This window comes from Suillus paluster, assembly GCF_016628075.1.
Source record: "Suillus paluster strain FC165 chromosome Unknown EDB91scaffold_12, whole genome shotgun sequence".
In the NCBI taxonomy this organism is placed as follows: Eukaryota; Fungi; Basidiomycota; class Agaricomycetes; order Boletales; family Suillaceae; genus Suillus; species Suillus paluster.
Genome location: NW_024537572.1, coordinates 282,427 through 298,778, shown reverse-complemented (window position 1 = coordinate 298,778; position 16,352 = coordinate 282,427). Strand labels below are relative to the sequence as shown.

General features: G+C 48.5%; 4 protein-coding genes across 4 annotated transcripts; 3 read left to right on the top strand and 1 right to left on the bottom strand.

Annotated features, from left to right (window-relative positions):
* The first annotated feature begins 261 nt into the window (after positions 1–261).
* Positions 262–9,105, top strand: EDB91DRAFT_1117887 (phosphatidylinositol 3-kinase). Its single transcript, XM_041318052.1, has 32 exons — positions 262–447; positions 495–627; positions 677–1,221; positions 1,271–1,472; positions 1,526–1,628; positions 1,679–1,872; positions 1,923–2,044; positions 2,094–2,166; positions 2,213–2,413; positions 2,464–2,701; positions 2,753–3,209; positions 3,259–3,483; positions 3,545–4,159; positions 4,212–4,315; positions 4,366–4,642; positions 4,690–5,435; positions 5,485–5,595; positions 5,645–5,822; positions 5,872–6,150; positions 6,198–6,387; positions 6,436–6,599; positions 6,652–7,008; positions 7,067–7,204; positions 7,259–7,364; positions 7,420–7,557; positions 7,611–7,858; positions 7,908–8,261; positions 8,314–8,476; positions 8,527–8,631; positions 8,680–8,766; positions 8,825–8,930; positions 8,982–9,105. The coding sequence occupies exons 1-32, from the start codon at positions 334–336 to the stop codon at positions 8,995–8,997; spliced, it is 7,089 nt and encodes a 2,362-aa protein (XP_041179852.1). The 5' UTR covers positions 262–333; the 3' UTR covers positions 8,998–9,105.
* A 61-nt stretch (positions 9,106–9,166) lies between these two features.
* EDB91DRAFT_1327944 (uncharacterized protein) lies at positions 9,167–12,253 on the top strand. Its single transcript, XM_041325265.1, has 15 exons — positions 9,167–9,392; positions 9,442–9,564; positions 9,625–9,808; positions 9,843–9,866; positions 9,919–10,125; positions 10,178–10,351; positions 10,402–10,512; positions 10,560–10,675; positions 10,723–10,876; positions 10,922–11,026; positions 11,094–11,204; positions 11,262–11,364; positions 11,429–11,837; positions 11,890–12,049; positions 12,101–12,253. Exons 1-15 carry the CDS (start codon positions 9,319–9,321, stop codon positions 12,146–12,148), a joined length of 2,103 nt encoding a protein of 700 aa, XP_041179851.1. The 5' UTR covers positions 9,167–9,318; the 3' UTR covers positions 12,149–12,253.
* Positions 12,254–12,459: 206 nt separating this feature from the next.
* Positions 12,460–13,261, bottom strand: EDB91DRAFT_1049123 (uncharacterized protein; the record flags this gene model as incomplete). The annotated part of the gene is made up of 4 exons (XM_041313451.1): positions 12,460–12,553; positions 12,611–12,943; positions 13,000–13,014; positions 13,077–13,261. Coding segments are annotated over 4 exons (627 nt in total), but the record flags the coding sequence as incomplete, so codon positions are not given.
* A 1,677-nt stretch (positions 13,262–14,938) lies between these two features.
* On the top strand, positions 14,939–15,855 carry EDB91DRAFT_103320 (uncharacterized protein). The gene is made up of 4 exons (XM_041312759.1): positions 14,939–14,980; positions 15,036–15,173; positions 15,471–15,535; positions 15,596–15,855. Exons 2-4 carry the CDS (start codon positions 15,082–15,084, stop codon positions 15,745–15,747), a joined length of 309 nt encoding a protein of 102 aa, XP_041179849.1. The 5' UTR covers positions 14,939–14,980; positions 15,036–15,081; the 3' UTR covers positions 15,748–15,855.
* The last annotated feature ends 497 nt before the right edge of the window (positions 15,856–16,352 follow it).

The following is a 16,352-nucleotide window of genomic DNA, read 5'->3' as shown; positions in this document are numbered from 1 at the left end:
GCTTTGGTGCACTGTTGCCACTCATCGGAGTCTTCAAGCTATTTTCACGTCCTCTTTGCGTTTGAGTTCTGTCACAAAGGAAATTAATCGTTCCTTGAATATACACCACGTCAAGAATACGATGGTAGCGTTTATTGAGCGTTGAACGTTGAGCTACTCACTTATATACACTTGAAACAGTACTAAGTAGTGATCCTTGGAATTCAATAAATGTAAACAGGTTATAGGACGGATCAAGGCCTTGCCGTAAATAGCCTTCTCTCTTCCACATCTATTAGTATTACAGAACTGCCCGCGTGCAGTGGAATATCCAGGACGCTGGCGACGACAAGTATGGCGTCCGTACCTCAGTATGCACACACGGACCACCTCGGGCAGATCTTTCAAGGTCTGCGGAGTCCTGCCCACGAGGCTCGATTACAAGCTGCAACAGAGTTGCGTCGTTACGTGCGTTCATCGTTCATGCGTGCGAGCCACCTCTCATATTCTAGCAGGTCGCAATGACTGTGGCAGAAATGCCGTCTGATGCGGTAGCAAAGCTTTGGGATGATGACATCAACAAACGTCTGTTTGACCTAATGCATAGTCAGAATAATGTAGATAGATTAGGCGGACTTCTGGCCATAGGTGCGTCCAGACATCATTGTATCATGTTTGTATAACTCATGTTGCATAGATCACCTCCTGGAAAGTGAAGGAGAGGACACTATTGGTTCAAAGAAGTACCTCTTTCGGTTTTACAACTACGTCAAACAGCTACTGCCAAATCACGATGTCAACATCATGCTGGCCGCATCAAAGACGCTTGGCCAAATTGCTGCAATCGGTGGGGCCGATTTCGGGGAACGCTTTATGGATTTAGAAGTGCCAGCCGCAGTGGAGCTGCTACAGGGTGACAAGCAGGAGTCTCCCCGCTATGCTGGAGTGCTTATCCTGAAGGAGCTCGCTCGTAACAGTGCAATATACTTCCACTCCCACATCAGCCTCGTATTTGACAAGATACTCATACCTCTTCGGGATTCACGAAACATTGTCAGGGAGGGAGCTGCAGAGCTTCTTGCTGCATGTCTTGAGATTGTTACGACCCGTGAACGGCAGACACGCACAACTTACCTCATGAAGATTCTTCAGGACGCGCAACTAGGACTCAAAATGTCCCAACCTGAGGTCATTCATGGATCTCTTCTCACATACCGAGAACTATTGTTGCATGGCGACATGGCAAGTGATTTTAACACTGTCGTCGGATTTGAATTATATTTTCCTTCAGTTTATGAGAGAATCGTTTTTGGATACCGCAGAACAAATTCTTCGTTTCAAATCCCATCGAGACGGACTCGTTCGTAAGATGGTCATCACCCTAATCCCGACTCTCGCAGCCTACGAAACGCAGGTTTTCTCGGAACATCACCTGCACAAATCCATGGGACATCTACTGACACAGCTGGAAAAACCAAACGAGAGGTCCTTTGGTTTGCATTCCCCTATCAGTCAAAAGGTCCACATATTGATTTGTTTTTGTCAGCATTCATCGCCATTGGTCACACTGCTACTGCTGTAGGAAGTGATATGAAACCTTTCCTCGACTCCATCATGGCTCAAATTAAGTTTGGTCTACAAGCCAGAGGGTACGTCATGTACAGACTGTTGTATGCAGTCATCAGAATTCTTTCTATAGAAAGAAGAATGCTCCTTCAGAAGAACCTATTTTTCAATGCGTCGGCATGCTTGCTTCGGCGGTCGGTCCAAACCTCACGAAGCTTCTTCATGATCAACTTGATTTATTCTTTGCATGTGGGCTGAGTGAGCCTCTTCGACAGGCACTGATGGCCATTGCACGTAATATCCCTCCTTTGCTAAAGACCATTCAAGGTGCGTTAGTTGACGTTACACGTGCTGTACAAACCTAAACACACCATCAGACCGTCTGCTGGATTTGCTCTCAATGATCTTATGTGGGCAGCCTTATAAAGCTATCGGAGCCCCACCTTCCCTTGCCCGGAGTGACGTCTCGGCGTATACAAGAGACTTGAGTTCATCTCAGGTGAGCTTTTCAACACTTTTGTCGATCATATTGAACATGACTCGCGAAGACCACTAGGAGCGGGAAGAGTCCTGAGCTCATCACACTTGCATTATCCACGCTTGGCACATTCGACTTCAGCGGTAAGCTACTTGTTGCCATCTAATGCGGTTTACTCAGCACGAGCAGGTCATATCTTGAACGAGTTTGTCCGTAACGCTGCACTTCCTTACCTGGAAGATGACAATGCAGACGTCCGACGGGCTGGTGCTCTCACTTGCTGTAGGCTGTTTGTCAGGGACCCAATTTGCTACCAAGCGAGCAGTCACGCGATTGAAATAATCAGTGACGTTCTTGACAAACTCCTCACAGTAGGCATTGCAGACCCAGGTAAGTTCACTTGTTCTCCTACAGACCACCTGATACAAGCAATGTTAAAGACCCTACCATTCGACAAACTGTTTTGTCCTCCCTTCATGAGCGCTTCGATAAGCATCTGGCGCAAGCAGAGAATGTTAGGTCAATTTTTATTGCCCTCAATGATGAGGTCTTCGAGAATCGTGTCACCGCTGTCACTTTGATTGGACGTCTAGCCAAGCATAACCCTGCCTACGTCATGCCCTCCTTGCGCAAGGCCCTGATACAACTCTTAACAGAGTTAGAATATTCAACAGTGATGTACGTGCATTGATCCACGTGTCCTAGAACAAATCATGAATAATTTTTCAGGCGAAATCGCGAAGATTGCACCCGCCTCCTCACTCTCCTAGTGGGCGCGACTCAGCGTCTCATAAAGCCATACGCACTCCCTATGCTCCGCGTCCTCTTGCAGAAGGCAAACGATAGCAACCCAGCTGTAGCTGCCAATGTTCTCATGTGCCTCGGGGAACTGGCAGCAGTCGGCGGGGAAGATGTGGCTCCTCATATCCCGGAGCTCATGCAGGTCATCATCTCCAGACTCTCCGATCCTGCGCATGTCAAGCGTGACGCTGCGCTCCATACTCTGGGCCAGTTGTGCTCTAGTACTGGGTATGTCATAACACCGCTAGTAGACTATCCCCAGTTGCTTCCGATCTTGGGACGCATTCTGAGGAGCGAAAGCGCTCCGCATGCACGCCGTGAGGTTGTGAGAGAAGTGGTCAAGGTTCTTGGTATTCTTGGAGCTCTGGATCCATACAGGCGGAAGGTTCGTTTGGTATGTTCCTCTTCGCTTCAAGCTACTGACATATCCATAGACAAGGCCGGATGAGGAAGCCACAAATGAAACCCCACTTCCTGCTGTCAATGCTGTCGCCATTTCATTGACAGGTAGCGACGACTACTACCAGACCGTTGTAATCACGTCTCTTCTGGCTGTCTTGAAGGATCAGTCACTTAGCAATCATCACCACACCGTAATCGAAGCAATTATGAACATTTTCAGGACTCAGGGGTTGAAGTGTGTGGCGTTCCTACCGCAGGTGCGTCAATTCTTTTGCTGCCGCATGACCAAACGTCGTACCGACCCCAATGCTACGACAGATCATTCCTGCTTTCACCGCTGTTGCTCGCACCTCGACAGCTCGTCTGCAAGAATTTCACCTACAGCAATTGGCCATTCTGGTTGGGATCATCAAGCAACATATCCGCAATTATATGCCAGAGGTCTTTGGTCTCGTGACGGAACTTTGGGAGAATGTCTCCCTTCAGCTTCCCATAGTATCTTTGATTGAGGCACTGGGCAAGGCTTTGGACGCCGAATTCAAGCCTTTTCTACCAACGATTCTACCCCATCTTCTTAAAGTCTTTGAAGGAGACCTCGAGAAAAAAATGGCTACTCAAATCAAGATCTTCGATTCTTTCCTCACGTTCGGGTCTAACATTGAAGAGTACCTTCATCTCGTCATTCCCGTTATTGTCAAGTCCGCTGAACGACCCGATGCTACCACTCTGCTTCGCAAGAAAGCAATACAGACTATAGCTCATCTATCCCTCCGCGTCAACTTCTCTGATCACGCTTCTCGCATTGTACACCCCTTGATCCGTGTGCTAGAAGGAAACAACAACGAGCTTCGGCAGGCGGTGATGGACACCCTGTGTGCGCTAGTTGTCCAACTTGGATCCGACTTTGCTATCTTCGTGCCCACTATCAACAAGGTGCATATGAATCAGTTTATCACTCCTTTTTGGATCATTGACGGCAAGATAGTGCCTACTCCGGAATCGTATACCTCATCCCCGGTATGAGAATTTGATATCGAAGCTCCTGAATGGGGAACGTCTACCGCAAGAGCCGGGCACTCATGACTTGCTGTGCGTCTTATTTTGGCTACTTACGGCGTCAGCTCCTAATATTCCTTCAGTGAATCTAAGGCTGCAGAAATTTCTGTACCTGCGGAAGCTGCTAAATTGACTGTGAACCAACAACATTTGAAGCAAGCCTGGGACGTGTCCGCTGCGAGCACAAGGGAAGATTGGACAGAATGGATGCATCGCCTTTCCGTAGAGTTGATGAAGGAGTCTCCGTCGCACGCACTTCGAGCTTGCATGAGCCTTGTCGATATTCACCCTCCTCTGGCGAAAGAACTGTTCAATGCGGCATTTATATCCTGCTGGACAGAACTCTATGATCAATATCAAGTAAATCCGCATTACTCATAACCGATTCATGCTAACCGCTTAATCAGGAAGGACTGGTGCGATCCATCGAATGCGCCATCACCTCCACCACTGCTCCGTCTGATCTCGTACACCGACTACTTAGTTTAGCTGAGTTCATGGAACATGAGGAGAAGCCACTCCCCATCGAGCACCGCACTCTGGGAGAGTATGCCATGAGGTTCCATGCCTATGCGAAAGCTCTTCACTACAAGGAGCTCGAATTCTTTACCGAAACCTCCCCGAACATCATCGAAGCGTTGATCGGAATCAACACCAAGCTCCAGCAACACGATGCCGCCTGGGGCACTCTCATTATCGCGCGAGAACAATACGACGTCAGCAAGCATGAAGAATGGTACGAGCGCCTGGGCAGATGGCAAGAGGCACTCAACGCATATGAGAAGAAAGCCCACGAAGATCCAGATGCACCCGATGTTCAGATCGGGCGCATGAAATGTCTGCATGCCCTGGGTGAATGGGATCAACTTGCTGCTCAAGTGGACGAGAACTGGTCCAATGCAAATCACGAGGATCGCCGTGAAATAGCTCCGATGGCCGCTGCGGCGGCATGGTCACTTCGTGAATGGGATTCAATGGATGATTATATCGCTGCCATGAGAGTCGACTCGCCGGATAGAGCGTTCTACAAGGCTATTCTTTCTGTACATCAAAACCAGTTCCCAAAAGCTCTCAAGGAGATCGGCAAAGCAAGAGACTTACTCGAGCCGGAGTTGACATCCTTTGTTGGAGAAGGGTACGGCCGGTCTTACAAGTGAGTTATGCATTGTACCCTGAGTTTGACGTGTGCTAACGTAGTCCAGCACTCTTGTCCGTGCGCAGATGCTCTCGGAGCTTGAAGAAATCATTGTGTATAAACAGTATGCGGATCAAACCGACCGCCAGGCAGCGATGCGGAAGACTTGGATGAAAAGGTGTGTATTCGAAACACGTGCACTACTTGCGCTCACCATTCTTCACAAGACTGCAAGGCTGTCAACCGGATGTCGAAACGTGGCAGCGAATTCTGCAAGTTAGAGCCCTTGTGCTCAACCCAGAAGATGATCCTTTTATGTGGATCAAATTCGCCAACCTCTGCCGCAAGTCAGACCGCATGGCATTGGCAGAGAAGACGATCAATTCATTGCTTTCACCAGAAAGGGTACGTGAATGATAACAGTGATCGACAGCAGCAATGACTCCGTTTTCAGCTACAACATCTTCGAGACGACCAGCACATGAAAGCCCCTCCTAATGTTGTCTATGCACAACTCAAGTATATGTGGTCCACCGGCGCTCGTGAGGAAAGTCTCAACTTCTTACGGCAATTCTCTGCGAGTCTTGCAAGAGATTTGCAGGTGGAATCTAAGGATCACTCACCAAGATCGGGTGTTGGTAAACCTAAGCTAGATGAACTTTCACGTCTTCTCGCTCGTTGTTACTTCAAACAAGGACAATGGCAAGTAGAACTGAAAGAAGACTGGGGTGCTGTAAGTGTCTTGATAGTAGTTACATCTCATACTCACCAGCTGGTCAGCGTAATGTCAAGGACATACTGCATTCGTACCTTCTGGCAACCCACTATGATCCCAATTGGTATAAGGCCTGGCATACGTGGGCGCTAGCTAATTTCGAGGTGATTGGCCATCTGGAGAGTCAAAAAGAAAGTACGGCGATAGACATCCCCGGGAGTGGCCTTGCCGCACATATCGTGCAGGCCGTTCAAGGTCAGTTTGTTCTTCCTAAAGTTCACGTCCCCACTCACTCCGAAATAGGATTCTTCCGCTCCATTGGCCTCCGAAATGAGAATGCGCTACAAGATACTCTTAGGTTGCTCACGCTATGGTTTAAATTTGGTGCACACGATGATGTCAGCCAGGCCATGGCCAGTGGCTTCTCTGTGGTCGAGGTTGATACGTGGCTGGAAGTCATTCCTCAGGTGAGTGCAAATTAGTTTTAGACCCGTCTCCCTTGTTGAAGTATTTCTTCAGATCATTGCCCGCATCCAAACTCCGAGTGTTAATGTCCGGCGAAACATCAATAACCTTCTTACCGAAGTTGGAAAGCATCACCCCCAGGCTCTCATATATCCCTTGACTGTAGCTTCGAAGTCCTCAAGCGTATCTCGAAAGAATGCAGCCCTGGCCATCATGGACAGAATGAGAGAGCACAGCCCTATTATTGTGGAACAGGCGCTTGTCGTCAGTCATGAACTCATCCGTGTTGCCATCCTTTGGCACGAAATGTGGCATGAAGGTTTAGAAGAAGCCTCTCGTCTTTTTTTCAATGACAAAAATCCCGAGGGAATGATCGCGACTTTGGAGCCCCTCCATGAGATGCTCGAAGCGGTAAGTGCATTCACTCGGAGTTTATCAAAAAAGAAATTGTTGAGGCGTTGCGGACCAGGGACCTACAACTGCTAGGGAAACTTCTTTCGCGCAAACATTTGGTCGCGACTTGCACGAAGCTCGGGAGGCTTGTCGGCGATACCGCGCATTCGGCGAGATGTCAGAGCTGAACAAAGCTTGGGATATCTACTATGGAGTAAGTCATACAAGTAGATGATCACTCGTTTGCTTATCTTCCGTGTGCTACCAGGTCTTTAGGAAGGTGGAGAAGCAGCTACCTCAATTGACTACACTGGACCTGCAATATGTGTCACCCCAACTTCTAAAAGCCCGCGATCTTGATCTGGCGATGCCCGGTATGCACCTTGGATGTTACCCTGTTACCGTGCTGTACTCATTGGCCCACTTTAGGAACCTATCATAGTGGCCGACCCGTTGTTCGCATTGCATCATTCGCTACCAAGCTCACTGTTATTGCTTCCAAGCAGCGGCCACGGCGACTATCCCTCAAGGGTAGTGATGGTCAGGACTATCAATACGTTTTGAAAGGTAACAGGATCGTCTCCCCATCACTGCAATATTGCTGATTCCGTTGTATACAGGGCACGAAGACTTGCGTCAAGACGAGCGTGTTATGCAGTTGTTCAGCCTTGTCAATACCCTTCTGTCTGTTGACACCAATAGCTTCAAGCGGCGCTTACACATCCAGCGTTACTCTGTCATTCCATTGGCACCCAACGCTGGTCTTATTGGCTGGGTAAAGGACAGTGATACTTTGCATGTCCTTGTTCGCGACTACCGAGACTCTCGCAAAGTCCTTTTGAATATAGAGTATCGGCTAATGCTTCAGGTATGCATCATTTCTTACAGGGCACGTCTCGCCTGCTGATATATCTCAGATGGCACCGGATTACGAAAATCTGACTCTACTGCAAAAGGTTGAAGTATTCGAATATGCGTTGGAAAACACCACTGGTCAGGATCTTTACCGCGTCCTATGGCTGAAGAGCGCAAATTCAGAGCATTGGCTCGAACGCCGTGCGACCTACACTCGCTCTCTGGCAGTGAACAGCATGGTTGGCTATATCTTAGGTCTTGGAGATCGCCATCCATCCAACCTTTTACTGGAGCGCACGACCGGCAAAGTTGTTCATATTGACTTTGGTGACTGCTTTGAAGTCGCCATGCATCGCGAGAAGTTCCCGGAAAAGATTCCGTTCAGGCTTACTCGTATGCTCACACATGCCATGGAGGTAATTTGTGTAACAGACCGCAGGTATTCTGAAGCTCACTGTGACGTCGCAGATAAGCGGCATTGAAGGAAGCTTCCGGCACACCTGCGAAATTACTATGTCTGTTCTGCGCGCGAATAAGGAGTCCCTGATGGCCGTCTTGGAGGCCTTTGTCTATGACCCCCTGATCAATTGGCGGCTCATGCAAGCTGACGTTGATTCACGTCGACCAGAAGGTATGCCGTACTTTGATATCATCATTCGACTCGGCTTATGTGAATGGCAGATGGCGAATCTGACCCAGTCCGTGCCGCTGAACTCGCTAAGGTTTCGGGATATCCTCAAGGTCCAACTCGCAAGCTGCGCGCAGATGAGAACGATATTTTCAACGGTATACATTTAGCGTGTGTCCCTAAGTGAGGAACTAATACCTTTACAGAGGTTGTCGGGGGACCCGGAGCAAGGCAAGAGGTCCGAAACGAGCGGGCCTTACTTGTCTACAACCGTGTCCAGCATAAGCTCACAGGTTCATCCTCTTCCGTACAATTGCGCCTTTGCGTTGCTGATGGTTTATCTATCAACAGGGCGCGATTTCAATCCCGACATTGTCCTTCCCGTTAACGCTCAAGTGGACAAACTTATCTTGCAGGCCACGTCATTGGAGAATCTATGCCAATGCTTTTCTGGATGGTAAGATGAGTTTGTTGTCCTAACCGTATTGAGCTCAATTATATGTCATAGGTGTGCATTTTGGTAGCCGATATAATATTAAGACTGTTGGCTCGTCAATCTATACTTTCATATACATATCGTTTACAATTCTGTACCGCGTAGACAATAGGTCATTTGCATGTTTTCTCTCTAACTTGCGACCTGGCATGGATTCCTAGCTCGGGCCTCACGGCCCTGATCTCTGTAAGTCTGCCCGAGGCCCTGACGGAGCCATCCACCCACCGGCAGAAGCCGATCTATACGTGAAGGATGTACTTCAAGCTTGAACCAGTTTATGACATCTACAACTTGTCTCATACTTGCATTTCGCTTCCTTTCCGCCTGCACAAACTAAACACAGCACCATATGCCAAGGGGAATACCCAACGCGAAAAAGGATGACTCGGGAATGCGTTACACATCCATGCATGTGCCCCTGGCGTACGTTGGTTCCATGACTGCATTTCGATTGTTGACGCTCGGATGTCAGGCCAAACCCCAAGCATATGGGCACTTCTTACTTGAAATCGGATACACAGACCATTTGGGCGCGTAATGCAGCCCGAAAGAAAGAACTGGCGGCAGAGGAAATTGCTCCCTCACCGGAACAGAGGTGGGCATTTGCATGATTAGGCTGGTCTTTCGTATCGTAACACTGAGCTGCTCAGAATAGGCGTGGCTCTCACGTTATCGTCATTCACCCTGGATCGCGATTTCTGCGGATCGGCAGGGCGTCAGATGTCAACCCCGCGTCCATTCCAAATGTCATTGCGCGTAGACACAAGCCACCGACACCGGTTCCGACCTACGTCGAGGGTATTTCGCGTCCGAGGAAAGGGCAATCGCCACAGCTATCCGTGTCTACGAGTCCCAACGGAGACGAATACGCAGGTCAATATCACTTCAGATGATCCTGTATATTCCTTTCCTCCTTCGTCGTGCATAGTGTCCTGAAGTGCTCAAACAGTTTGATGCCAAAATCGGGTCGATTATAGTTTCTCTTCGCGAGCGTATGAGGTTTTACAAACTTCGCGTCACACCCAATGCGGCAAGCATTGCGTCGACCTTTAACGAGCAATTCAAACCTGAAATTATCCCCGAGGTCAATGACCCGTTCCTTGTCGACTGGATTCAGGACCCCCTGGAAGATTCAGAAGTTCTAGTCGGCGAACGAGTGTGTATTATACTCTAACTCTAAGTGATGTTCTCTGAATCCTTCATATTAGGCACTCCGGTTGTCTGATCCTCAGCTCTTGAATTATTCAGTGAAGTGGCCGATCCATGGGAAAAATTTCAACACCAGGGATTATCCGTCACATCAAATGATACTGGATGATATTGAAACTATTATCAGCACTGTACTAAAAGAAAGGTTCAACCTAAGGCGGCCTGATTATAAGGTTTGCCATCTTTTACTCCTCCTACACATGGTGTCAAGTAATGCCACTAGGACTATTCTGTTGTTCTTGTTATCCCAGACTTCTATGATCGGGCATATGTCCGCGAATTTGTCAACATTCTTGTAGTTTCATTAGGCTTCAAACAAATCTGCGTGCAGCAGGTGAGTCATACGTATATCGATATCAATGAACTCTAACAAGAGGACAGGAGTCACTAGCGGCAACCTACGGCGCAGGAATCAGTAACGCGTGTGTTGTTGACATTGGTGCTGTCAACTCCAGTATAGCATGCGTGGATGAAGGTCTTATTATCTCTGAATCCAGGTAAGGTATACATCTGATGCAGAGTTTACTACTGATTATTCGATCAGAATCACACTCAATATGGGCGGAGACGATATTACTGAATTCTTATACGTTCTTTTGGAACGAATAAGTTTTCCCTACCGCGATATCAATCTCGCGCGGCGGTACGATTGGGCCGTCATGGAGGATTTGAAGGCACGACTATGCACACTAGCAGAGGTCAGTCATCACGAGTGATGCATTTGTCAATGCTTAGTGTCGTAGGGTGACGTTGCTCTCAATCTGTATGACTTTGTGGTGCGCAAACCCGGTAAACCCACGGAGAAATACGGCTTACGGGCGTATGACGAGATAATACTTGCGCCCATGGTGCGTTTCGCTGACAACAGTGCTTCATCAATCTAACTGCCAGCTGGCGCCTTTGATACTTACATAGTGCATATTCGAGCCCCGTGTGATAGAGTTCGACAGGAAGCACATTGGTCTGCGTTCCATACCCCATGCGGATGTCACCGAAGAAATTATAGAGCATCCGGCTGATCACGTCGTATGTATTCTCGTCTGTATCCATCACGGACAGGGTCCACTTACATCATGCTGTCAGACTCAGGCGATGATTATCTCGACGCAACATTTGCTTCCACCGCCTCCTACAGTTCCGACGGATGTTCGTCACTCTCCGATTCCTATTAGTCAGTCGCAGGATGGTACGTACAGCCGTCTTGTCGTAGCCGTATTCACAAACTGAAGCAGAGACTACTGCGGTTGTAGAGAATGGCGGAAAACAAGAACAACAAGAAATATCACTACCATCAACTGCGCATGCAACACCACCTCCGACTGTAGAATCTTCTGCACAATCCACTGCAGGAGCACCGGGGGGAGTGTCTGCCGATGCACCGATGGAAGTAATTGATGTAGAAGGCGATGGAAAACCGTCTCCGGTGCCTGTTCCTCTTCAGCCTCAACCTGCTCAGTCCTCCGTACCAGTAGCCTCAAATTACGGCGGCCTTGGTATTGACGTCTGTTTTGAAGCAAGTAAACTTCCTCTCGATGTTGCTATCTTCAACAGTGCTCGGGCGTCCGGGGGCGATGATAAAATTCGCAAGCACCTCCAGGCCGTTCTGGTCATTGGGGGAAGCGCTTTGATACCTGGAATGGCTCATGCATTGGAGAGCAGGTGAGTCATGGAAGCTGTTTATACATCCGGCAATTTGAAACATTGCAACAAGGCTACAGGCAATCGCCACTCCACTGGTCCCCAGCATGGACAAGGTGCAGATTATCCCCCCTCCAAAAGAAGTTGACCCTCGTGTGTTGGCCTGGAAAGGTGCTGCGGTCCTTGGGAAGATGGACTCTGCCGCTGATCTCTGGTTAACGCCTGTGGATTGGGTATGTGCTAACTCACCGCAGCTCTTTTTTTTTATTCACACTATTGTTCAGGATGTTCTAGGTATGCGCGGGTTGAGAGAGCGTTGTTTCTATCTGTAGTCTTATGAATGTAGAGTTGCCACGGCGTAGGCCCCACTTCTTGGGGGGGGGATCGAATGCAGATACAACAGTTATTGTACATTGCCAATTATCCGTTTACAAATGCAAACAGTCTTGTCTCGGTGAACCAGGAGTGGTACAACCAAGTACAACTTGGTAAAATCGGTGACAAGTGTCAATACGTTCATTCCGCTACTACTTGAGCACTTGAAACACGCTCCATTTCTGTGGGTTCCCAAAGCCGTATCGGTGTCTGTCTCATTAATATTGTAAATCTTATCCAGTCAAACGCCAGTCGTCTTCTGTGAGTGTTATACTTCAAGTCTGCTTTTGATTTTAACGAATTCGTCTCCGTGCATGTTTGTCCACGACGTGGCGAGAGCTGTCATCTCGTGGCGTCCAGCTCTAATTATGACGGTGCATTTCAGGGAAAACTCTTGAATTCCTGAGGAGTAAAAATACCTTTCTTTTCTATACCATTCTTGTCTCGCGTGACCATCTTCTCCCCAGTCAGTTGATGCATATAAATTTCCAGAGTCAGCCTCCTTCGCGAGAGTGCTGATCATGCCGCGAATAGCGTTATCAGCCGCTCTGTTTGGTGTGAAAGGAAACGAGAAATCCGAACGTGGAACGTTATCTGGAGTGGAACACAGTGTACTCCTGCACATTGGGCAGTCCACGGGTTCATGCCAGGTGCCGCACACACGATGCAATCGGGAGAAGAACCATTTGAGAATGCAAGTGGCGCAGAAGGCATGTCCGCACTGTCGTGGGTTCAAACTATATGGGCACGACCTATGCAATGAATATGAATCTAGTATCGTCCATTTAGCACTGTTTCAACGACTCACATAATCTCAAAACACCTGTACAAAGAACGCATATATTTAAGTTCGGCTCACAAAGTTTCAGATTTGATGACACTTACAAAGGGCACGTAAAATAATCTTCAAGCTGCCTTAGGGTGGTTCTTGCCAACCGTTCTTGGCATTCCTCAAGCAATGCAGCGGCTTCTCTCTCCCTCTGAGACGCAGTCGCAACCTGTTGTTCCAACCTTCGGGATTTCAACCGGAACTCTTTCTCCTTTAGGGTTAATTCGCTCTCCCGGGCGGAAATATTATCAGATGTACGCGAAGTGCTGTGGGGTTCGGAAGGTGATGGATGACCAAGAGAATTATTCCCCACATCCTGCGAACCAGTGCAATCTGCGCGCGGTCTCTCGCGCTTGGACTGCCGTACTACCTGCTCCGCATCCTCGCTTACTCTTCCGACCCGTCTGTTCCTCTTGCGTGTGATGAACTGCGGCGCAGTCGCATGCTTGGGAACTATGATCAGTTGTCATCAAGTAGTACGTTAATGACAAGTTAGCGGGTGCTTTATGCATGATATCAAAGCTTGTTGGGAGTTTACCTTGCACCCCGCTAAGCCTTGTGGAGCGCCTGACGGTGAGTGCCGTCATACTCCTTGTGATGGGCCTATCCGCCGGTCCTTGAGATGCTCTGCTCATCGTCACGGCGCGAGTGCTAGACTCCGCAAGACTGTGCAAGAAGCGTTGCCCGCTGACAGTGTTGGCGTGGATGAGTAATCTGATTTAGGAAGGTACTGTGGTTTGATGATCCTAATTTGCCACATTTTCTATCGTAATACTTATGTAAAGTAATAACCACCCATGTACTTCTGTACATCTCATGATGATGGCCTTGTTCGCATTCATAAGTCGGTATATTCCAGTGTTTGATAGCGCCCGTCTTCCAAGAAGCAATATCGTATTGAACTGCTACTTTAGTTTAACCATTGACTTCGTTTTCTTTGTGGCGCCATTTGATCATACGGTCGGCTACTCAAACCATCCTCCACAATAAGAATGGCCACACGCTCAGCATGAGGCATGCCGCCATTCACGTACATTTCGTGATCGACTCTGAGCTTCGGACTCGGGAAGTGTCCATCCATTCAATCCGGTAGATATTGAACCCTACCTGTGACAGTTCAAACACTCCATGCTTTGTGGCTGCGCCATCCGTTACTTTCGCTGTTACCAATTGTGTCAAGAATCAACACTGGGTTCCGATTGAGGAACTTTTGCCATTCAGACAGCTCGAGGCGCTCGAGGGTTCCGCAAAGTGATTACATATATACTTCAAGTTCCCATGCCGCAGCATGTAAGTTGGACTTGTTATATGTAACGATTTATTCCTCTGTCTCGTCATTTGGCTATGGAGTCGCGGACTCGTCAGCTGCTGCAGGCAAGATAGTCAGCTGGCCATGTACTCCCGTCGATGACGCAGCCCATTTGATTTACAGGGTCATGACTCAAGAAGCAAACCCGACAAGGGCGGCCGACCGGTTCATTACCCATGCCGAGGCTTCTCCCGACACGGAACCGTTTGTACCACTTAAGTAAGTATGCCGAAAACCAACCTTGATTCTCAATACTCTAGCCTCTAGACCTGGGTGCGCAAACTAAGGCGCCTTTTCCCTTTGTCTTTGGTCAGTCGCTTCTCACACTCTTTTTGAATGTTCCGTAGGCACAGTGGGGCTCGGCACGATCCCTAAAGCTAATACTTGCCTCAGTTATCACCCTGCTCTGGCTCCGATTGCGAATGATCCCCCTGACTTTCAGTCTGGAACGTCGTTGACATATCCACACTCCGCCACGGGTTACTTTCTCGGTACTTTTCAGATCATTCTCTGCATGTGACCAGTCAGATATGTCCTAGATTCCTAGTCACCGGTCGGGCTCAGGTTGGGCTGAAAACTCTCATGAAACACGCAAAGATAAATGACCGACTAGACTAACCAGCTAGGACCGAGGGCGATAATTGTGCTCAGGTACACTCAGACGCGCTTATCAGTTGTTTATCACCTTCTTAACGGCCTTAAGCAGAACACATCCTGCACAGGCTTGGGGTTTAATCAGCTTATCAATATCGATGGATCCGAGACTTGCGCGCGAGCGGAGGCTGCTGACTAGCCGATGGCTTGTGGCTTTGGTCGTGCCTTGCCAACAAATGAACCAGCGGCGGTAAGTCTGCCTTGAATTTGAAACTTGCACACACAAAGTGTCGTCACATTTTCGGCGACGTGAATATTGAGCTGGCAATGATTTACTGCATTTAGAAGCAAAGTCTGATGCTGCCTGGGCTCGCCTGGAGACCTGGGATTAGAGTGCAGTTATAAAATGGGGGTTGGCACTGGTGTTCAACATGCAGAGACGCTCGATGTCTATATGTATCCGATGCAGATTGCCGGATGTAATCATGCTCTACTCTTTGGATATCTAATCACCGAGCGATGTGGCGCGTTAACTGTCAGTTGTCAGTCTCTCGATCGTTTCAAGAGATTCCGTGGGATGCAATGTTTTCATGATGCGTGGATATATGTATGGTGAGACTTGTTGCTGTATTATACGCTCAGCTTGTTATCATGGTGACTCTGAATATGTAGATTTATTGCAAGGTCTAAGACGGTTGAAATTTCAAGCTGTTCGACAGGTTGACATGCGCTCCGCAGAAACAACACCAGTTGATAGTGGATTTTGGTCGCATGTTGGGCACAGCGCCGTGTTTCTAGTTGTGCCCGGAGGACTTAAGCTGTAAGGAACGCTCTATCCAAAAACTGATATTGGTTGGCGGTGGCTGCCTGCCAACCGGGGTATTGACATTGTTAACAACGTGCGATGGGTGCCACATGAATACTGTCGGGGCTGCGTCTCATCATTCGTAAGTTTGGAGGGATGAGTCTGATAGTATGTACGCATCATTTGTTACTGGCGGTGATTTCCTGTGGGCATTCCGGCAGTCACGCTTTTTGGGGAATTTGTGTGAGTACTCGTGACGACACCTTGCCGGGCCGCCCATCACGTACAATGATTTGGCCATCACCGGAAGGAGAAAGAGACCGATAACGGTAATATTGCGTTTCGGGTGGGGGAGTGAAAGAAGATCAAAGTTTGGATGGCTGATCGCGGGGCCGAAGGGATCGTAGTGGGCGGGACGGTCCATTCCTGAAGGCTGTGAATGGGATGAGGATTGTGAGAACTTCCGTTATGGACGCTGGTGAAAGTGCTGAATGGTGTTTTGCGGCGAGCGGTTTTCAAGTGGATGACCGTTGTCATGTGTAGCGGCGTAATCGGGGCGCGGGAGGAGGCTTCGGAGAGGTAAGACAAATGAATGTATTATATTTTTTTTTGAAAAGTGAGTTT